Source organism: Pseudopodoces humilis, chromosome 1, assembly GCF_049639895.1.
Source record: "Pseudopodoces humilis isolate 2021_Gansu_Grassland_sample_001 chromosome 1, ASM4963989v1, whole genome shotgun sequence".
Taxonomy (NCBI): Eukaryota; Metazoa; Chordata; class Aves; order Passeriformes; family Paridae; genus Pseudopodoces; species Pseudopodoces humilis.
In genome coordinates, this window is record NC_142200.1 from 105,753,755 (window position 1) to 105,777,008 (window position 23,254).

Here is a 23,254-nt window from a genome sequence, read left to right on the forward strand (position 1 = left end):
CTTTTTCCCTTTGAACATGGTCTTTGTGCATCAGTGTGTAGCCAGACCTTGCAAGAGGCAGATGGGTTTTGTCAGTATTCTCTCTGCTTGTGACCTTTTTCCCCTGAGCAGAGCTGCACCTGAGTGATGATTTCACTACCCTCAACTGGGGGCAACGTCTGCTCTTCTCCACTTTTAAAAAAACCCAACAAAACAACAACAAAAAACTTTACACTACAGGTATAGGAAATGGGATTTTTAAAAAGGCTTTTATTAAGATTTGAAGTGTTTTTTTGGTGGGTTCTTTTTCAACTTCAAAGCTCTTTCCAAAGATTACCCATAAAATTCTTTACTATACCCAGGAGGTAATTTAACAAGCACTGCTTTTCCTGCACCATAAATGAAGAGGAAATGCCAGCAGGTCTGTCCCACAGCTCATCCTGCTCAGCCAGCAGGTTTATGAGCCCCCACCCTGCCTGGTTTAGGAGCTCTCCTGTAGCATCTGTAGAGCAATGCCACCTCTCCCAGAGCCTGCCGGGAAAACCTTGATATCCATCTCCCTATTCTGAAAGAGTTGATCTGCAGGCTGGGTAATATAAAGCTAAATTTCACACGAGTATTTGGAGCTTTCAGACCTTAACATCTGCCAAAGCTGCACCACTGTCTCAGCTGTGATTGACTCACAGGTTTTTAAGGCCAGGAAGGACCATTAATCTGATCCCCTGAATAGAGACATCTGGCAAAAGCCATCATCACTCCAAAACAAGAATGAAGTTTGCATCTGATCAAAAGTTACAGGTCCTTGTAATTGTTCTTCCTCCCCACCTGCTACCTCTGTTTCTTCACTCAGTGCAACATACTTAATGCCCCACTTTTAATTTCCCACTTTGTGGGAAAGAAATAATTTTGTTTAAACTGTACTGCTAAGAGGCCAGGATATATCCAAGTACTATAAAAAAACCTGAAACTAAACAGAGGAAATTATAACAATAGATATCCAAACTTATATGCTATCTCTTCTGAAGATACATCAAACTTTTGTATGAATTCTCAGTACCACACCCTCCATTCTAGTCATTTTCTATTGTGAATAAATAGATAGAATAAATGTTGCAGTTCCTACAGTTATATAGTGGAACAAGGGATAGCTTTTTCCCATTAAAACCTTCTAAAAATGCTGGAATATGATGAAAACCACTATAATTTTTATAATGTCATTCCATTCTTTGCTAACACAATACTTATAAAAACTGCTGAAGGCTAAGTGAAGTTTAATAAATCTTGAAACCACAGCTACTTCATCATTTAGAAAACTGTAACAGAGTTCAAATAGTAGCTAGAGCAGGAATGAATAATGCATAGCAACAATGTTAAGAATTTTGAAAACCAAAAAATCATCCAATAATGTCTATAGTAATAACAAGGTACCAAGATTCTCCTACCTCCTTGCAAGAACTTCATGGGGTAGACTATGGCATGATACCGGTCTATGCTTAGTGACACGAGGACGTAAGTCGAGGCATAGAGAAGGACCACCTGGGGCAGAAAGTATAACGAGACAACAGTTGAGACACATCTATTGCAGAAGGTGATGTCAACAAGAACTCTGAACTATAAATGTTTCAAAACTTACTGAAGGTAAAAAAAAAGAAAAAAGGAAGAACCTCCCCCACCTTGTATATTCACCCAGGTATTTGTCCTTTTTCCTGTCCACAAAATTTAAAAGTTTCATTATGTTCATTATGTAAAGTTTATTAAACTAAAGTGTTTCTCTTTTAAATGAACATTTCAACATTTAGGACTTTTGCTGCTAGAAAAAATTCTACACAGCATTTTTGTCAGAGTTTACTGCTACGGGGGCACAAAGCACGACATTTTTATACCTGGAAGTAGCGAACGACCCTGCAAACGATATCAGGGGCCATAAAATCTCCAGTGTAGCGCCAAATTATGTCAGTCATTATGTTGATGAGTCCTGTGAATGAATCTACAAAGAAATTAAGTGAAGAAGAATTGAAAGAAGCAAATACATGACTTCAGGTGAACCACAGAAGCAGGTAGGACCCTTGGGATGTGTCAGCTCCCCAGTCCTAGGGGCAGTCATGACCACTCAGCCCAGTATGCTAGAGGAGCTGGGACAGCCTCAGAACCACCCCCAGAATTAGTGTCTAAGTGTGTCAGCTTGATTACAGCTGTGACAAATACTGAACCACTTAACGTCCTTTATTCTTTATCTGTTGTTTCATTTTAAAAAGTCTCCTGTGAAATCACCTGGAGTGGCAACCAAATGCTGCTAAAGTTAGTGGAAACTTTGTCAGGAGATAATTTGCAAACTTAATTAATTAATGACTAACCGTGCCTTGTCAGCTTAAAGTTAACCTACTTATGCCTGTACTTTTATATTTGCCAAATTAAATACACCTCAGGCTATCTTTTCTTTTTTCTTCTTCTTTTTTTTTTTCTCCCACAAGAAAATCTAAAGAGATATTCCAGCCTTTGTTCTGTTTCTTACCGAACAAGCGAGTGCTCACAGAGTTGCATGTTTTACAAATGAATCACAAGAACTGGTGCTCCTGCTTTATATATGGGTGATATTAAATTTTGTCTTTAAAACCAGCTTCTCTCACTTGGACAAGATAAATGTTTACAGTGCAGTCCATGGAAGAAAATGTGTACCAGTCCAATGTCCTGCCACTTCAAGCAACGTGCCATGTTGCTCTTCTTGCACAGATTACCACAAAGGGAGAAAACAGGTTAGGAAAACTTTTTGTGCAATTTTTCAGGACAAAAACAAGCAATATGAAGAAATATCTTCAAGCTGTATTAAAAAAAAAAAAATAAAATTAAAGTGGCGAGGTAAAGCCTTTCATTTTGCTACCACCATTTTACACATTCAAAAACCATTTCTAAAGTTTAGTGTGATAAAGAGAATTTAACCCCTGCATCAGAAGACTTTGATTTGAAATTTTCGCATTTGGAAACAAGATATTTCAACAGTTTAAAAAAAAATGGTTTGAGAAAGAAACAGTTTGGGACAGTATTTCCAAACAAATATGTTTTGCAAAATAGTTTTTTTCTAAGCCCTTTGAAATTCCAGATATTTCTAGTTGGAAATTGAGATTTCAGCTTAATGCCTCAGAAAAAGCAACCTGTTTTGCTTCACTGGAAAATCAGGGTTATTTTTTCTGTATCAGCAATCCTTTATCTCCTCGTTTTCTTCCTTCGTTTATCTTCTTCTGCAAGGCTCAGTTCAGAATTAAATTAGTGTAACTACATTGCTTCCCTCCTTATGACTACTGTTCAATTAATCCTTGTTTGCTCTTTATTCTAGCAGCGTTTCCCAGCCCCATCTTCTCTCTCTTCTCTCATCCCCTGCCTCCAGAGAGAGGCTGCATCAGAGACAATCTCCAGAAGGAAGTCTGGGGTTTGAAACATTATGTTAAATGTTAATGATTAATGATGATCATTAATGTTAAATGCTGAACATTGATTAGGGTGATGGGGTAAGGAATGATTGTTCCTCTGATGAGAACAGTGGCTTTAAGACTTTACAGAAAAGACTTTAGGTATATAATTAAGGTGGTCTTTGAAAAAAACACAGTTTGAGTGTTTCAAAATGTATCCTCCAGCAGTATTTCCAACCTATCTCTTTCCGTTTCCTCACTCCTGAATTATTTATTCATATTCTCTCTCTCTACAGTAATGAAATATATATTGGTTCAAAGCATTACACATCAATAGAGCTTCACCTCAGGGTATCCTCCGGCTTTTGATGGTCTGAGCATCTGCCAAGCAGGTGCTAAATCAGGGCTCAGCTTTCCTCAGGAGGGGAAGGTGCAGAGGCTGCCCTCCCTCCTGCCAGTCTCAGTGCTCTGAGGAGGAAAGGAAGGGGGAAGGGACAGCACCTCAGCTATCTCATTTCCCTCTTCTCACGGCCGTCTTCCTTTTCAGTGCATCAGGTGAGGGTTTAGAGGTGCATCCTGCAGCTGCGGGGGAGAAGGGACAGCATCCTGGTGGTTTCCTTCAGTAAGCAATTTGGCAGTCCCAGATAACACAATTTCAGCTTATGCCCACATCAGCTTTTTAGTTTGCATCAGGAGTGTGGTTTTTAACTTGTGGATGGCCCCCACTTCACTGGCTCATGTGATGGAGAACCACAGGAGAATGAGCCCTTGTTTAGCTGATGCTTGTCCCAAAAGTACTCTCCAGGGTTGTCCTCCTTGCATCCCACACCATGCAGCTACCAGCCAGTGCTCAGGCTCAGGAACCATGACAAAGTTTATGCAACAGAAGCAGATCCCTCTCCAGAAATATGGAATGTGGATATCTGCTCTGTCTTTTTCATGCTACAGATCTCTACCCACTGCATGTCATTACCTACAAATATATCTGTAGCCTTAAGTACTTCAGGAGCTTTAAAGGCAACTCAGGATTGTCTTTCCCTTGAGAGCTGTTGAGTGAGGTTTTTCAGGTGACAGCAGAGGCTTTTAAATGAGGCTTAAACTTCACAGCTTTTTTTGTGCTGGCAGCGCCAGCTCCTCTCCTGCAGCAGTATGCTTTAATTCAGCTGTGCTGAATTTCAGAATTGCTGTGGAGGGCTCGGCATGAGCCGCTGAGCATGTGCCCCTAAACACAACACACACGTGTGTACCAAAGCCGATGCACCCAGCTGCACGTGTGGGCCAAATTTAGCCAGATTTCTCAATGCCCTTTAATTATAGAAACATTCTCCCACTCAATGTCCTCATGCCCTCCTCAGGTTTTAGAAATATCTCTTGTCTTTTCAATCCTAAAAGTACCAGACTAACTTTTCTCAGAGGATCCTTCAGTCCTCTGCTGCCTGCTCCAGAGGGTGTTTCTTATCCCATCTCTGCAAAGGACCAGGCTCTGTCAGTATGAGCACACACGTCTCGAGGATTTGTCCTGCAGACTTTACATAGGGCCACCAAGTAAATAATGTGCTTTGTGCTGGTGATCAGACAGCATGAAGGGAAAATGCAGCAAACCTACAAATCATGACAAAGGATTGCTATATACTCTCCAGAGACACAAATATCTAGTGCTATTTACTAGACATTTAGACACTAAATGTGCTGCTCATTAATCTGTTATGCTCATCACACCTTCAATAACCAGACTTTATATTTTTCACACCTTCACAACATTTTTCCTTACAAGCCTCTTTTTACACAAAGCCCCAACATGCCAGCACTATAAACCGGGCACAGAGATAATGAATTGCCAGCAGACCTTCTGCCACTGGTAAATGAATCCTCCTCACCCTTGTATCATCTCAGATACAATTATATCCATGACCATGGCATCTTGAAATCCTCATTTGCCATGTAATTTGAATTGCTGTATTAGAGGTCAGTGCATGGAAGTCAGTTTCAGTAGTGAGATCTCAGCAGATCACACATTCCCTGGCTACTTTTGGCAAGCTTACACCTCAAACAGTGTCACTGTGTTGCATCATTGCCATCCTAAGTGGTGAATGTCAGGTACAGAAAGCTGTCATTGACATGAAAGCTCTGAACCTCAGTGTCCTCATTACTTTGAGTATCCTCACCACTCCTTACAAAGCTAGTGGCTCACGTGTTAGATACTTGTGTTCTTTCACTGATGAATGTTCCTGGGCCAAATGGGACCAAGATAATTTCTGAAAACTGTCCTAAACAACCTTCACTCACAGCTGTGTGCAAACTTGTCATTGCCATTGCCTTCTTAAAAGACTTCTAAATTGTTTTACTAAGCAGTGGTGTGTTTACTGTGGCACTGTGTCAGCATTGCTAGGCAACAGTGGGGTTATAGGCTCTTTTAATTACTCAGAAAAATAGGCACAAATTCAATTAATGAAATATACTCTATTTTGATACAAAATAAAGATGACAGTCACAATAATTTGTGACTTTTAAGCCAAATGTATATTCAAAGAAAGATACAGATTAAAAAATTCCTTGTTGAAGAGAGGACATGGCACCAGTGTGACAGGAACGGAAGAAGTTTGCTCTTGAGGGAGAGTGGATTTTCTATAAACAAATGTAAAAGAAAAATTCCATGAGATTTCAATAATAAGAAAAAAGTAGAGGGAGGTAGGGAGTAAAGATGGCTTTGGCTGGGCAGAGGGAGGGAAGAACAGCTTTGTGGGGTTTGTGCAACTGGACAGGTCTTCAAACCTTTATCTATCTCCTCCCTGTCACCACCATGGCCACAGCCAGTCCTCAAAGGCAAAACTAGTGTCTGCCTTTATAAACCTGTCAGCATTTCAAAATGCAGCATTTTTAAACAGCATTTATGAAAAAGACCAAGAAAACGCCAGAGAAGGAGAAGCGCCCTGTTCCCAGAGGAGACTGAAACATGCTGAATATAGAGCTACAGCATCTGTTGTTGGGAAATATGTCAGGTACTGAAACAACCTGTGAAAATCCTGGGCCCTAAAGGCCAACATAACCCAGGTTTCCATCACGTTCAGCAAAATGTGATTGGATTTTTTTACAGGCATGACAGAGTGCAGGCATTGCCTCTACACCTTTGAGCCCAGGAACTACTCAGTTCAGGAAGTGATTGCAGTAGCTTGGGTGATGGGTGCTGCCTCATATGGCTGATCTCAGAAATGTAAAAAAGAAATCACTGCCCTTGGAGGAACAAATCTGAATGTCAGCTTGCTGGTGGTGTGAGTGAAACAAATTTTTGTGTCAAAAAGCCCTCCAAGAAAGAAGTCCATTATAGAAAGCAAATGGAGGTAATTAGCAACTGGCATGGGAATAGACAGATTACAACTGTTTCAGATAATATGTTCATAGAAATTCATTGACTTGATGGTATTGCCAAAGGGATGTACCTGTGCAGACTTCAGGATATTCCTTTCATTACAACTTGGGAGGTTCAGACAAAAATCTGCACTAGCAAGTCCGCAAGAAAAAATCTCTATCATTTTATTATTAGTACTGACAGCACTCTTCCCTCTAGACACTTACCCTGAGGATGAAAGCCTTTTCTGTCAGAAGTGGAGAGCAGATTGCTGGTAAGCTGCAATGGGTTAAAAAGCTCCACATGTCATCTCAGCTGCAGTTTCATTTTCCCCTGATGAGAACAGTTCTATTAAGTTGGATGTGGTGATCCATGACTTCTAGGTGAAGCCGTGCCTCTTACTAAAATACCCTCTCTCTTTTCATGTCACTTTCAGAGTGATTCCATTTTAACAAGGTACATTTTGTTCTGCTTTGTGGACAGCATCACAAGGCAACACAACATTTTGTAAGGCAAGGCAAAGGGTGCAAGCTCCTGGTCAGGGCTGAGCATTTCGTATGGCTCATTTTTTTTTTGGACCTCATGATGTAAATTCCCATCACCTACCACTCCCCAAGGAGCATATCCTCTGGAAGCACCAGTTCACTAACAACTGCCTGCAAAAGAGTGATAGACCCTTAAAAACAAAAGTGGCATCATTGCCCTATGGCAAAAATAAGGTCCTGTCCATGATTTTTGAACTGATGAGGCAGTCAGTGCTCTCTGACCTTGCTGCTCTGTATTGCACTTGATGTGCTGTCAGCTAATCAGAGTCAGGGCTGTGAACTTGCCTTGCAAGTTAGCAAAACCTATATCTGATATTTCTACAGGCCTGTGGTTGCAAGCAAGTTAAATTAGATGTTCTTAGGGGTCCTGGAGGTTTGCTTCAGGACAGACACAGGGCAGAGAGAGGAGAAGCTGCCTTACCTCCAGCAGACACCCCTACAGCTTGTTTTCTCCAACTCTTCCCATAGTCTGTGCTTTCCACTGCAAATTTCACAGGTGGCTTTTCAAGTACTCACTGCACTAGGAACAATTTTGTAACCATATTTCCTAAAAAATATAGCCATCCCACTGCTCTCATTCAGAAGCTGATAGTGAAATTGGTTGTGTCCCTGATCTGGGTATCTGTAGGACAAAACACTTATAAGATACTTAGAAGATGCCTTTTCAAATTATGACATTTCAGCTCTTTAAACACTGAGGCATGAGAGCCTGCTGTGTGGCCTCTCCATGCAGTCATGGTGCAGCGAGGGGCTGTGTATGGAGCAGAGTGGGTGCAGGGGACCTGGGTGCAAGGGTTGCCCTCATGCTTTGACAACTTATTCCTCCTCTTCACAACCCCTCCAGGTGCATTTATCTGCGTCTATGGTGGTTTGCAGCCCCTTGCTCCAGCATTGCAGGGCATCTGGACACCATGCTGGAGATGGGAACAATAGGGAGGATGGCTGACAACCCCAGGAGCTGACATGAATCTGCCAATCCTGATTTTTAACTATTTTAGAAGTGTTGATATGAAGCAGATATCATTGTGCTTACGCAGTGCAAGGATCCCAGCTCTCTGCCAGACAATCTCTGGCAAAGAGACAGGAAGTGTGAGCCAAAAGTGTGAGCTGGTGATAATTCTGAACCCTAGGACAAAGTCTCCTCTTCCCATCTTGTGTTACTTGCACATAGATGAGACCACTGTCTACTAGATGAAATATTTTGTTGCATGCAATTGTTCAGTGGTTCATTCTTTGTGAAGAGAATGTGTCTCAGTTTGAATGCAGAAGACACACTCCTGTGGATCAATTTGTCTTACTTAAACATAGAAAAACAAGGATATGCCTCCTCAAAAGACAAAGGAATCACCCTGTTTGTAATTCATTGCTGCTGTTTATATTTCAAGTGATGCGTGTACTTGTAGTGTTTTCCAGAAAAAAATTACATTCTGAGATACCAAGTACCAAACAATTCCATTTTTAATTTCCTTCCCCAACATCTTGTATATAGATGCTTCTGCTATTTCTTCTGAATCCTCTATACTGATCATTTTGCTAACTCTTTACCTCAAGTATTTGAAGTACTGCAGATTCATATCTTGGTCACAGCAGAAACCCATTATTCTCATTGAAAAATGTGGACTATCCTAGAAGAATTTTCTGCTGGTGTAGTTCAGGCACCCAGGTCACTATAGTCATTGATTACCCACACTTTTTCCAACATAGTCTTAGTTGGCTCAGATATTGTTGATGCAGATACTTTAGTCTAAGTAGGAGTGGTAAGGGTAAAGCTTTCTTTCTTCCCTTCCAGCAAACTGCAAATCAGATTCCTGTGGTGCTCAAGCAGTGACACTGCATGCTGCAGCTCAATTTTTGTTGAAGCTTAGGCTTTCCATTACAGAACAGTAGAATAGTGTTCATTCCCATTTTTGTATCTGCTTTGTCTCCCCTGGTGTTTGCCTATAGCATGAAGAAAAGCACACTGGTAAGTTTCACTGGCAAATTCCCATGTAAAATCATCATGTGGAAAAGGTAGATCAGGCAAACCCACACTGAGCTGTTTTCCATTAAATATGCTGCAGTGCCAGAACAGGCTGAAAATACATTACATGTGGCCTGGTTTCTGTTCTGTAATTGAGCTGAACATGGCCAAAATGGACTTCTAAGCATTTGATCTTAATAGAGCAACTGAGTCTCTGTAGTACCACATGATATCTTTGACCTGAATTCCATAAATCCTGTTAATCATTTGTAAACATTTGGTAACCAGCTAGGCAATGGAATTAAAGGAAGTCACTCTCCAGAGAAAACCTGTTAAACACATGAATGTGAGTCAGACGTATTGGCAGGTGACGAACTACCACATGAAAATGTTGGATGTGTCGTCCTACAGCCCTTTGCAAAGATGGGTAAAGGGAAATGTGTCAGTGTTATTGCTAGTGACACAAAGACAATCTAAGTAAATAAATATCACTGCTTTAATATGCAAGAGGGGAATAGAAAAACCCTGATCTTCTTAATGTGACTTTAGTGCATGCAAAGCCTATTTCCAGAATAATTTCTCTTTGATTGCAACTACATGTGCTGCAGTACAGATGATGGACTACAAGGAGCTAATGATGTATTTGTACTTTTGATGTCAAAAGTTTAAAGTCATGTCTTTTAATAGGAGCTAATGAGATCCTAAGTGATGATTCCAAGGAAAGCATAGTTAGTCATTGTGGCCATGCTGTTGGCAGCACCACACTCGTGCAATCCTGTTTCTCAGCATTTGCTGCTGGCATGTGAAGAATTGGGTAGCAAATTCCACACACCTACCTATATTTAACAATATATTTAACAATGCAGTTTACCTATATTTAACAATAGAAGACAAACTGTCATGTAGAGTAACTGTAAAATAAATGTCCTTTGTGTCAGGTGACAGTCCTGCCTGGATATGCATCAGGGAATCAAACAGGGATCCATAAAATTTAGAGGTAATGTTTTCCAAGTAATTAAAAAATAAGTCCATTTCCCCCCTTAATGCTGAAATGTTGGACCCAAAGGATTGTACAATTTATCTGCCAAGCCCCTTTTATTAAAAACAAAACCAGAAACAATCATAACACAACTGTCATTAGGATTTGAATGTCTGAAACAGGCTGAAGGTAGGAAAACCATAATCAGTCCTTCAGGACCACATAACAATTCTGTAGCTGTCAAAACAAGAATTAAGGCTTCCTATAAACTGACATAAATTGGCACAGCAAAAGCTGACTGCTGCTTATGTAGAAAATACATGGTTCATTTCATTGACTGTCAAGTGTATCTACAAAACATATTCAGGGCCACCACTGGGCCAGAGGAAAGGCTATCAAAATAACTTTCCTAAGGTTATCAAAATAACCTTCCTAAACCATCCCCATACCTGGTTTTGCTCTGGAGCCCCATAGAAAACCCCAAGTTCACCTCTTGCCCTTCATGTTTCCCTGTGCCTCACTACATGCAACAAGAATACACCCCACCTGTTCTTGCACTCTGCCTTGTTTGAAAAATGTGGTGTTTTGAAGAAAGTAATATATGAAAAGATGCATTAAATGGGTCTGTAGTTTTTCCAGCCTGACTGAGAGACTCTGTTGCTCTGTTTTCCCAAACTATGTTACTGATATGAATAAAGGCTGTGCCTATGCCCCCCACACACCACATCTGGACTGTGGTACTGCATGGAGCTGGTGCATCAGATGTTGTCAGTGTGGACAAGTCAGACCTCTCTGACAGTGCTGGATGTAGACACTCCTTCCCTGGTTCCTAAGGGGTTCAACATGAGACTGATATGAGGGCATGAAAATTCTCCAAGACCTACACAGTGCTTTGCTATAATGGAGTCAAAGTTCCCCACCAATGTCAAAAGTATTTGGATTTCATCTAATTTTTAGTTTAAGTTCTGCCAGCCAGCCAGAAGCTGTGTCAAGGTTGCAATTGCAACCCAAAATTGAAACCCCAACATGTTAAAATCATAAAAGACATTAGTTTTTTCAAAATGTCTGGCTTCTTCTGCTGACCAAAAATGCATGAGCATCTTTGAGATTAATAACCAGATATTTGGATTTTCCCTGAAGACAATTCACTGACATTGACTATAAAGAGTGTAAACAGCGACTCTAATTTGAAAGCTAAAATAAATTGACTTGTGCCTTTTCCACATCCTGTCTGTCAACATCCTAGCAAAGAACTTCTGAAATTGGAATATCTTCCCAAATGATGAATGAATATGAAGTTTTGTGTTTATTTACAATTCACACTGAGAATGTAATTGGGAAAAAATTCATGAAGATCCAAGTATGTTTATCTACATCTGAAGCCATGAATGGTCAAGAAAGGGATATGAGTATTTTTACAAACATCTTAGAATCATAGAATTATTTAGGTTGGAAACAATCTTTGTGAGGAATAAATAGCATAATCAACAGACTTCATAAATTCAGTAATATGAAGAATTTATAACGACTATTATTTCAAGAATATTTTCTGCAAGGCACAAAAAATGCATTCTGGAAATATTGTTAGCTGTAAACAATGCTAACCTACCAAAGAACTCATATTGAAAATGTAATTGGTATACTAAAGCATTAGTATTTAAGGATTTGGAAATAGAGTTGAAAATGCAAAACTTTATCTTGCAGGATTCCATTCATTTGTGACATTTCAGAATGATCAAATTAGTCTTGAGCTAGAGAAAAATATTTTGTTTGTGATAATATCTGCACACGAAGAGGTCCAATAGAAGAACTCAAAATTATTTCCTTTTACAGATTCTTTAAAATTCACATTGACATTATAAACTGTGCAAGTGGAGCACAGAGTTATTTAAAAGCATACCTCCAAGGGGCATGGTTTTGGAAGCACAGCTTTGTTTTTCTGACGATCTTGTTGAATCAATTTTTTCCAGTCTATTTGTATTAGCTGGGTAGAGGATTCACAGAAGTGCAATTGTGTATTGTAATTTGACTTTGATCACAGTAATTTTCTTTCTTCTGTCTCCCAAGCAGTCTTCTAGAAACTACAGCAGTAATGGTATACAGCAGTGGATATTGAACTGCTTGCAAGCCACTCAGGCAGCTCATAAAAACATTATTAAAAGGCAAATGCCCTTTGTGCTCATAACTTCTAAACTACACAAGCTGAAGTGCCTTAATACTTCTAATGCATTGTAATATATTGAGATGTGCTCTCTTGGAGCTGGTGGCTTTCCAGCTTACACCTTGTGCTCTCCTGCCAGTCACCAGGGCTTGGTCTGATTCTGGCTCTCCCTCCAGTTCAAGAAATGACGAGTCTGAGCGTGGTTTGCTGGGAAGCTCAGTGACTGGCAGGTGGCACAAACATTCTTTCTGCAGAAATCTCATTTCCTACAGAAGGAACCTTTTCAGAGCATCCTGAACCTTTTCCCTTCTACTAATGAGTGTTCTCCCAAACCATGGAGGCTCTGGAGATGCCCAGTCCTGCAAAGGTGCTTTGGCTCACCTGCTAATGTGAATCTGCTCCCAAGGTGAGAGGCCTACGAAGGCCACAGAGGGCAAGAGAATTTTCTGTGCCCATATGCTGTGTGTGCTTTACCAGACAGAATAATAAAGGAAAAATTTTAAAGATAGTCCTGATGCTCACTGAGAAAGTGGCATAGTGCTTTATTTTCTGGTTGCATTAAACCAGAATCTTCTCATCTTCTCTGCATTAATCTTCTAATCTCCTAAGGTCATCCCTTGACTGGCAACATCCATGAATATTGTTATATGAGTTTTCTCTTTTACCTGAAGAAGTGGGAGTACCTGAGGATGTGCTTTTGCTAAAAATCAGAACATGTGCAGGTGACCTGGAGCTTTCCCCAGAAAGAGAAGAGCAACAAGACTTGCTGTACAGTTCAACAGCTGAATAAGTATTACTAATCCTTACAGTGTGCTGGGGAATTCTTCTAACATTTTTTATTTTCTGTAAATGTTGATCTTACTGTCTTTTTTCCTATCTTGCCTAGTTCTTTTGTACACTAAAAATTAACCTTATACTGTCGACAGGGTCCAGGTTTTGTGGCCTTAAGAAATATTTCTGCAAATTGCAGTTAAAAAGGATGCAGGATATGTTGGAACTAAGACTAAGACTAAGACTATCTAAGACTTTCACACAGACAATAGGCACCTTTCTAGTCAGTATCAAATTGTCAACGTATGATTTATTTTTTCAGTTGGCCTCAAGATCTTTATCCCAAAAAACAATTTCTCTATTAGCTCATGATTTTCCCTAAAATGGAAATTACTTTCATTTCTGGTGTATTTTGGTGTATTGGGGACTCCCCTTTGAGTAAACTCTATTGCCTTCATTCCCTCCTCTTCTCTGCTCCCCTCCCCGTCCTCCACTTCCAGCTCTGAATGTAGATATTTGATTTGGATAACTTTGGTCTTTGATACCAGTGTGAATGCTCCTCCCAAAAAGAGCACTTAAAAGTTACTTTCAGTGGTGGAGTTTATGCCTCTACCATAACCAAAAGGACTTAGTAGGCAGATGGCTAAAATTCAGTTTTAAGTATACAAAAGTTGTTTCATGCTCCTTGCCTTTGGACATGGTATGCACTTACAGTAAGGTAACTTCAGAGTGCAAAACATGCTTTTAATGCCATTACTGACAGAAAATCCATACTTGAGGTAATACACACACATTTTGCCCTGCCCCAGACAGTGCAAAACAATTCCATGCTGATTTCCATCAACCATCCGTTTTCTCCAAGGCCTCAGAAGATGGCAAACACTGAACCTTGTCTCACTTGTCCTATAACCAGGTCCCAGTCAGCTAAGGTGCTACATGCCCACACTGCTCAAAAACATCTGGTTTAACAAGCATTTGGTAGACATGTAACTACATCCTTTTAGAAATACCCAAGGGCTGCAAAAGGTGTTGTATTTTGAACAAACCCAGTTGGTTTATTTACTGCATAGGAGGCAAACTGGGAATTTGGGAGGCACTTGATGAGTACCATGTTGTGGTGTCCCATTGAACCTGGCAAGCTGTAAGTGCCAGCATATCCATGCAGGGAGACTTAGAGACAGTCTTCACTTACAGCCAGATTGCAAAGGCACAGGATGCATCACTGATTTCTTTGTCTAAGAAGCTTCAGAGTTTGAGAGAGAAGATTTTTTAGCATATTATGAGAGGACAGTTCGGAGAAATTAGGTTGATATGCAACTGATGTAGTTGTCACTTATTAATATTTGATTAGGCACCTTGGCAAAGTAAAGATTTCAGGTAAGTAGTTTTATCACTGTGCTGTCTTTTCTGCATTAAAATTTCATTAGAGTTTTTGTCTTAGAGCAATGAGATTTGGTGCTAATAACTCTTTGACACAAAGATAATTATTTGATATTTGACTATCACAACAGCATAAAATCTCATCAGAGCAGATCAGCAGAAATTGCAAATGCATGGATTCCATGAGTGGATTGGTGCTGTCGTAGAGTCTTCATGGGTCTCTTGCACCCAGTACTGTGAGGATTACTTCAAAGGGAGTGTGCCATCTAACAAGCTCAGTACTTAAAATGTGTCAAGCTTGCTGTGTGCCTGCATATGTTCCTGACAGGGATGAGCAGGAATCCAAATTTATGTTGATTCGCTGAATGAAAGATGGAAGAAATGTTTGTGGTATCCTCCTTTCAAAAAGATGAGCAAAATGCTGAAAGATGCTTGCTTTACCAGGGTTATGTACAGAGCTGTCCCCAGGAGTGGTGACACTGGATTCCATGCTAAGGATGAGGGGAAAAGCCACTCTGATTTTCAGCCCTTTTAGAGGGAATCTGTTACCAACTTCCCTGAGCAAACAGCTGTGACCTTGCAGTTCTTAGGAAAAGGATTTTAATAAGAGAGAATATCTTTTTGATTTCTAAAAGTTTTGCATGTTTCATTAAAACGAAGATGACTGAGCAGCAAATGGCATTTCTTGTATTTCAGCTGGCATATCAGATATCACTGGAGAGAAAATTTCTTAACAAGCATTGAAATTACCATATCTAATATACCTCAATTTTTTTTTCTCTGGACTTTCTAGTAATATAGCAGTAACTCCAGCACTCCCACAACACATTAGAAAACCAGTGATTATACAGTTCCTATCTCTAAAACATGGAAAAGCCATTTTCTAAGAGGGCTTGCCATTCTTTCCATATGTGGCATTAGTTCCCAATTTTGTCCCTGCTTATGGGAGCTGGAAATGAAAATGTGTAGAAATCATTCTTCCATTCAAGACTAGAAAATGTCCATCAAAAAAACCAATACCATCTCAAAATGTATTGGGTTTTTGTTTGTGGGTTTTTCGTTTGGTTTATTTTAGGGAACAAATAAACATCTCTTTTTTGTTATGTAGCTTCAAGTTCCCACAACTTCAAAGCAATCTGTTTCCTCCTGCAGACAACCCCTTATTCCCCTCTTTTAGTGTGCAGGTTTTCTGGCATATTTGAATAATGTTTTGTCTATTGTTCTCTTTTGCTGGTTTACAATGAAAGTAAAAATGTCTTGCAAGAAAGAAATCCTTTTGTTTGCTATCAGTACCTCTAAGAAACTGGCATAATCAACCACTTCTGCTTTTAAATGCTGTTATCTCTGTTCCTTAAGAACTAGCAAAAAGTTTGACTTGTAACTGAAATGTTTGGAGATTTTTCCAGATGTAATTTCCATTCTGTTTTGGCTGATCATGTTCTTGTTAAGCAGGTCTTCACTCTTTTCTTTTTTGCTTGCTACTGCCTGCTAATACAATAGGAGAGGAGAAACGTGTGACTTACCCACAAGTCTCTTTTGGATTTCAGGGCTATGATGTGTGTGTGTGTGGGTGTGTGTGTATTACAAGTGTGCAGAAACAGAATCGGATCCACGTTTCTTCCTTCAGTAATTTCAGGTGGTTCTTTCCACCAACACAGTGGGGCACAGCACTTACATGCACTGAACTCAAAAATCTTGAAGTTCTTTCCTAACCTAAAAGATTCTATGATCCTAAAGATTCTCCTTTAAGGCTAATCATGCAGTTGTAGTGTTAATGCACAGGTTTGGAGTAATATTTATCACTTAAACTACACTTTTGTTCCATACCCCATTTAGATCTCTGAAACTACCTGAAAGGAAATTGTAGAAAGTTGGGGGGCAGTCTATTCTCCCTAGTATCAAGCAGCAGAATGTGAGAAAATGGCCTCAGATTGTGCCAGGGAAAGTTTATTTTGGATACTGGGAAACATTTCTTCACAGAAAAGGTGGTCAAGCATTGGAACAGGCTGCCTAGGGAAGGGGGTTAATCACCATGCCTAGAAGTATTTAAAAGACATGGAGATGTGATACAGAGGGTCATGATTTAGTGATGGAATTGGCAGTGTTAGATTGGACATGATCTTTTCCAACCTAAATGATTCTGTGATTCTATGAACAAATTATCTGTTGGGCAGCACCTAGAAAATCTTGGACACGTTCCAGATGGCAATTAAGAAACAAATCTGAGCACAAAAGAAATAATCCTGCACTTTCCATCAGGTAATATTGCTATGCCTTGCTGTGCTTAAAAATAAACAAATTGAAAGGGTCTGAAAAACACCTTCTCTGTAAAACTTTGTATTTGGGGATGGGATTTGAGTCAGAGCCTTCTGAGGTCTGACTGAAATGGAGGAAGGTTAGGTTCTTAGTTGTCAAAAATGAATAATAACCCTGACATATTTGGTGATGTATGAACACTGGAGGGATTTATACCGTCAGCTTTAGAGATCTAAATTAGGAATTGAATCCTTCTGTGCAAGTTAGTGAAATTTAAGCCCAAGTATAGAACTGCTTGGAGTGTTTTGTTCTATTGACTATAAATTGAGCATAGGAAGGGTGACTTTGTATCTTACATATCTAGAGTGAGGCGCCTAAAATAGATGGCATGAATAATCCCTAAAATGAATACCAGTGTGCAAGAATGTAGTCATGAGATTTAATCCAATTATCTCTGTGACAATTACGTCCCATTTTTCTTCCCAGGACTGATGTCAAGATGTGGGCTTTCTTCAGACCTACTTCTGTGGACATGCCAAGAGGCTAACAGGGCATCTGCCCTCCACCTTCCCTATTACATAGAATCATGGAGAATTCTAAATTGGAAGGGACTCTCAAGGATCCCAAAATCCACCTTTTAAGTGAATGGCCCATATGGAGATAAAACCCACAACCTTGGCATTATTAACACCAAACTCTACAGCAGCTGAGCTAATCTCAGTATTAATGATGTTGTATAAAGCAAAAGGTGTAATGTTCCAAATAACAGTAAATTCCTCAGGTGGAGAAGGTCACAGATTAAAATTGCTTTGGTCAAAGACCTGCAGATGTAAATTGTCACCTACATAGTCAACCACCCAGCTGTAAGACAATGGAGGTGTCTGAAGATACTTGCCTAATCTGCATTTCACTTGGCTGACTAGAAAAGTTACCAAGATTAGAATTTTGTTCTTTTTGTTGTTTCTTTCAAATACCACATGGCTGCTCTAGTGTATGAGCCCAGACTGTACTGAATTTTTTTCTTACAGCCCTCAAAGTGCTGTAGTTGCCCATACAAACCTTTATAATCTCCACACAGCCCAACAGGTATCAGCAGAGTTGTGACAGTACAGTAATTTAGCTGCACAGTGCAAGTCTCAGCACAGGGTTAGAGAAATTATATTGCAGGTGAAAGTGGGGGGTAAAAAGCTACTGGCAAAAAAACCAAACAGCTGAAAGGAAATGCTTTCATTTTAGTAACACAGATGTCTAGTCAGGAAAAACATTTGTTTGCAAAGATCTGAAGGAATGAAAGCTTCTTTTGAAAGAGTAGAAATGGTAAATGTGGACCTCCTATGTGGAGAACTGTAGGTGGGTAAGTGGAATCCAATTTAGGCTGTGTGCATCTATTGAAATGAGAAAACAATGCCTTTGATAAAGATAGGGCATATAATGCCCATTCATCACTTTTAATCCTTTCAGAAATTACATATTAGCCAGGAAAAGCAAACAGAACAACTGATTCCATCTTAGTTTAAAATTTCATGATCTGGGGTGAATTTTGGGAGATAGGATTGTCACTGAGATGTTACATTAATCTTTCTTAGTTCTTTCCTGGGGATGTCCAGGGGTCCAAACCTTAGGGATGGCATTCAGAAACACTCCCGGATGACTTAGGACAGAAGTCTGGTGGCTGCTTGTGATTTTAAACACACACATACACTGCAAAGAGATAATCATTGCACACTGTATTGCATATTTGTAGGCATGTCGTAGTTAGTTTTCCCACTGCTTTAGAAGCAAGAGGATTTATGAACTAAAGCTTATTAAGTCCCTAAAACCTATATAAGGAAATACTCAGTCTTTGTACAACAATCAACACATCTACTGAAAATATTTTTTAACTCAAAAAAATACAAATTAAAAAAGGATATAACTGGCTTCAGAATGTTAAACTGATTGAGATGCAGATGAAATGAGGGCAAAACATCTTTGTTGCTGAATTCTCAGGTCCCAGGTGGTCCACTGGAATGTGAAAAAACCCACACGACCATATCCTATACTAAACGTGGTACTGGAACTACTGACAAGCAGAGATAGTGTGTTTGCTGTTTTGCAGAAGGAGATACAGTTTATATCCCAAGGCACTCTGAAAATTCCACTCTGAGACCCTATGTATGACAAACATACAAACTGTCCCCTTCCAGAACAGTTTAGTGCAACATTTAGGTACTGTACTTTGAGGAAAGAAAATACTTTTTTTGGTGAGTTCTCCTTGCCTGTGTGAACCTCAGCTCTGTACTTAGGCTTAAGTTGCAGAGTGATTTTTGCTACCTGAAAGGGATCTGAAGACCTCCGTTCACAGAAAACAGACAGAAAATTGCTGGTTTAAGGATGTCTGCCTAGTGGGTTGTGATTGCATTAATTACAAACCATGAATCATGGACATCTTGTCCCTGCATTTGTAAGATTAGAGTAGGCTATATAAATAAAAATCATTACAGGGTTTTTAAGGGGATGATCATGCTTGCTTCCAGTAGCAAATTTGAGAGAGCTCATTACCTTTATATTGCCACTAATGGGAGGGACATTGCATTCTACTCTTATAGTTACTGTACATCATCTTGCTGCTTTTTGTTTTGGTTTTTGATTTTGTTTTTGTTTTTGTGCTAGTGCTGCTGTTTCCTACTGCAGTGAGCTCCAGTGGATGGACTCTTAGCCAACACAAATACTGAGTCCAGCCCTGGACTTTCCAGTGAGCCCCTGAGAAAGTATTTAATTATCTAAAACTACATGAGAATTAACAAAAATACAGCAACAGGCTTCCATCTGTGGGCTGGTTAAAAACACTTAGGATTTGGTTTGGAATTGCATTCCAAAGCAGAAGTTGTTGTCAGCAAACTTACAGCTCATTTCTGCGTTCTCCAACTGTCCCATCTCTACAATAGCTCCCAGACAGCTTTTTGTGGTACATCATTCTGGCCTAAAACTCTGATTACTGCATCAAGATTTGATCCATTCTTTGTCTTTCCTCATATGCTTGACTCCAAACTTTTTTGGCACGTGCAATAAAGGCAAAGGTGATCCAACTGCCTTAGACCCCAGGATTACTGCCGAGTCTCCAAGACTACCTTTGTTTCTTATAGTCCCAGTCTTGTGGTAGCATAACTTTACCTTTTCAAGGAGGCAAATATTGCACCAAGATAAATTTCTTTTGCTTTAGACCTCACAGGGAAGTAGCTTCATGGATTGTTTGAGCACTGGTCCCAAATTCAAAGTTCCTACACTACGAGACAGGACTGGAACAAAGTATTTTCAGGATACCAAGTTTTCTACGTCAGACCTCTTGCTTCATGATTTCACCTCTAAAATATGAAATCTACTCTGTTTTCTGTGAGCATTTTCCTTTGGCTGCCTGACCAAATACTGTGAAATAGAGACCCTGATACCCCTAAAGAGAACCTATCTCCTTCACATAAAGATTATTTCTGTCTCTTAGTTTTTGATGCTTAAGTTCACTTCTGGTTTCCTTTCATGCCTTCTGAGGATATTCCACTTTTTACCCCATTTACTTCAGGACTGGTTTGAGAGAAAACACCTTTTAAGAGGGATGCACACACTGGATATTTTCCTCAGGAAAAGAGAAACTATGTTTTGACTAGCCATTTACACAGAGATAAATGGATACATACACTCATGCAGAAATACTCATGGCTCTTTACATAAGAAGTCTTAGAGTATAGTAAAAGATGATTCATAATATCAGGCTGGAATTGTACAGCACCAGTGTCCAAGTTGCATATTACAAACTAGGGAACTATGACTCATCTTCAAATCTGAGTAAAAGTTCAAAGGAGAATTTGAGTTTCTCCTAGATGTTATTAAATCTCCAGGAATGGCAATGGATGGCAAATCTGTTTTGCCTCATGCTACCACAGGGTATTGCAGGCTGTGACTACATTTATCTTGTCCTGCATTATGTCTCAGTTTGTAGGGGCAAGCTAATACATGCCTAACTTAAAGTAAGTCCCATGTCGCTTTCCTCTTACTGAATTAGTCTTCTTGGTAGATTCAGGATGGAAAAATGATTGCTTCTTTTCCAGGCAACTAATGCAGCCATGAAACAATTTTCTTATTCACATAGTTTCATGTGATGCATTGAATAAGCAATACTAATATTGCTGTGTTTACTCCCAGAGACTATTTTTGCTCTTGGTAAATTGAATTACATTTATTCTGTGAATGCAAAATGAAAGTTGTACTAAATGCTATAGTTTCCGTAGCCTGCGGAGGAAAGGTGGATGTAATCTATTTCTTTCCGTGTTTATCGAGCTGTGTGTACAGTCAGGTGATTTGCAGAGTTCTTAGATTTCCAGCTAGGTGTTTGGGAATAAAGCTGCCCTGCAAAAGCAGGGAATTTGGATGCCATCAGGTACTCTGTAAAATTTCAGTGTCTGCTTGAGGGAATATTAACAAATTACACCCTTTCTCCTCAATCTTGACAAACCTTTTTCAGCAGTGATGGGAGCATGCAGTGCAGAACATAGACGATCCATTAGCAGAGACAGTTTCCTTACATTAATTACACTTTCAAGAGGTTTTGGACACAATGAATGTAAGAAATGTACATGTCCCTCTTTCAATGTTAGCAATGAATTCTGCAGTAAACTGCAACTTCCTTTAAGTTTTCTTTTCTACAGGTAGGATGATGAAACTTCTCACCTTTCTTCAGCCTTCATATTTTTCCTACAAATTAGCAGACAATTAGTGTGGAGAGAGGAGGAAGACAGGTTTCTGGGAAGTAGTTCAGTTTTGTGCATTACGTTTCTGTGTCTTAGGTGGACAATCGTGTAAATCATATTGGTAGGTTCAAGCCAAGACCCAGCTGGCAAGATAGGTAAGTTTTCCAATATAATTGGGAGCTCTATGGATCTTTTGGCTGCCAACAGTCCACCTCCATTAAGGTGACTTGCTGATTTAGCTGCTAATTGGCTCTGTGCAATTAACTTCCAATGTTCATAATCACTGTGATGTCTGAGGTACTTATAGAACTGATGAATTTGTATGAATGATTTCTCTAAAGTGCAGGAATATTCCAAGTATCATTTTCCAGATGAAAAGCTGGAACAGAGACCATTATCTGTTAATCATGTTCTACATGTTAATATTGGTAATGGAGTTATTATATTAAGCTTTTCTACAGATCATGGAGTAACAAGTTATCTTCATTCATTCAAGTCACATAGAACGATGAAGAAAATTATTGAAGGACAGGCACAGTCCATTAAAGAAGTCAGTGCCCTACTGGTTTTGGTGTAGGGAAAAAGAAAAGAAGAAAAGAAGGACAAAATTTGTTCATGTTTAGCTCTTGTAGCTGCACAGTTAGATGCACTCATTTAGTTCATTTAACTGGAAAATTAGTTGGTAGTCTCTGCTTTCAGTCATCTAATCCAAAGTCCCCCTAGAAATCAGTGATTGAACCCAGCTGGTTTTAGCCTCGCAGTCATGCTCTCTCTGGGCAGAAGCAGCACAGAAATAAAGCAGCACACTTTGCTTTAGCAGGGTCTATTTCTACCTATAAGCTTGCATTACCCTCTCATAGCAGGTTCTCAGTGTATTGGCTTTTTACCAAACACTAAACAAGTGCGGCTGAAGGACCTTCAATTTTCTGGGACCAACTGAAGAAGGTGGCAATGATGCAAATATCTTTATATCACTTTTAAAATTACTTCCTTGTCTTTCTAATGTCATTCTCAAGCCATCCCTTAGGATTTGTTATTTGTAGCTACGTACGTTTGCAGAACATCTTTTGTTTTCCTGTTTATATGTAAGCTATTGTAGAAGTTAGGTGAAGTTCCTTCTATTTTCTCTCTTTGTTACAGACACAGCAATACCTATGTGAGCACATATTTCCAAACAAGACTACCAGACTATAGCTTAAAATTTGGCATGCAGTAAAGAGCCTACATGTATTTCTAACTCCAAAAACACGCAAAATGTAACACTTCCTAAAGTACTGGTCTCTGCTAAATGGTGGAATAGAAACACACTGAGCTAAAGGTCATGACATTTCAAGTTCCTAATTTCCAGATGTTAATGTTGGAGAAAAAGATCTAAATAAACTCCCTGCTTCTGGTCAATAAAAGGAACTTAAATACATTCCTCTGTCAGTAGCAGTTAAAGTTGAATGGAAAATAATGAGAAGCAAAATTCTTTCTTCTTATTCATTCTTTCCAATTCATTCTTTTCAATTCATTTATTTTCATTCAAATTCAGACTTTTTCAATGTATTGCTTGATTGATTTTGGAATTGGTCAAATAATAGTTCTTACTGTATTAACTCTTTGGCCCATAAATTACATTTCTTATCCACTACTACTCAGATAATTGGGTTTGATGTATGCCTCATGTCCACTGCTTTTACATTTTGAGAGTAAACTTTAGAAGGCCTTCATTTAGTAGAGCTGAGTAAACTGACCCAAGCATATATAAAC

General features: G+C 39.4%; 1 protein-coding gene across 1 annotated transcript in view; it reads right to left on the reverse strand.

The window, feature by feature from the left end:
* Positions 1–23,254, reverse strand: part of NPSR1 (neuropeptide S receptor 1) — a 54,603-nt gene that overhangs the window by 15,276 nt on the left and 16,073 nt on the right. Inside the window, exons 3-4 of the mRNA XM_005519166.1 lie at positions 1,863–1,966; positions 1,422–1,515 (exon numbers count right to left, since the gene is read on the reverse strand). Of these exons, the coding sequence (XP_005519223.1) occupies positions 1,422–1,515; positions 1,863–1,966 (198 nt within the window). The remainder of the gene's footprint in view (positions 1–1,421; positions 1,516–1,862; positions 1,967–23,254) is intronic.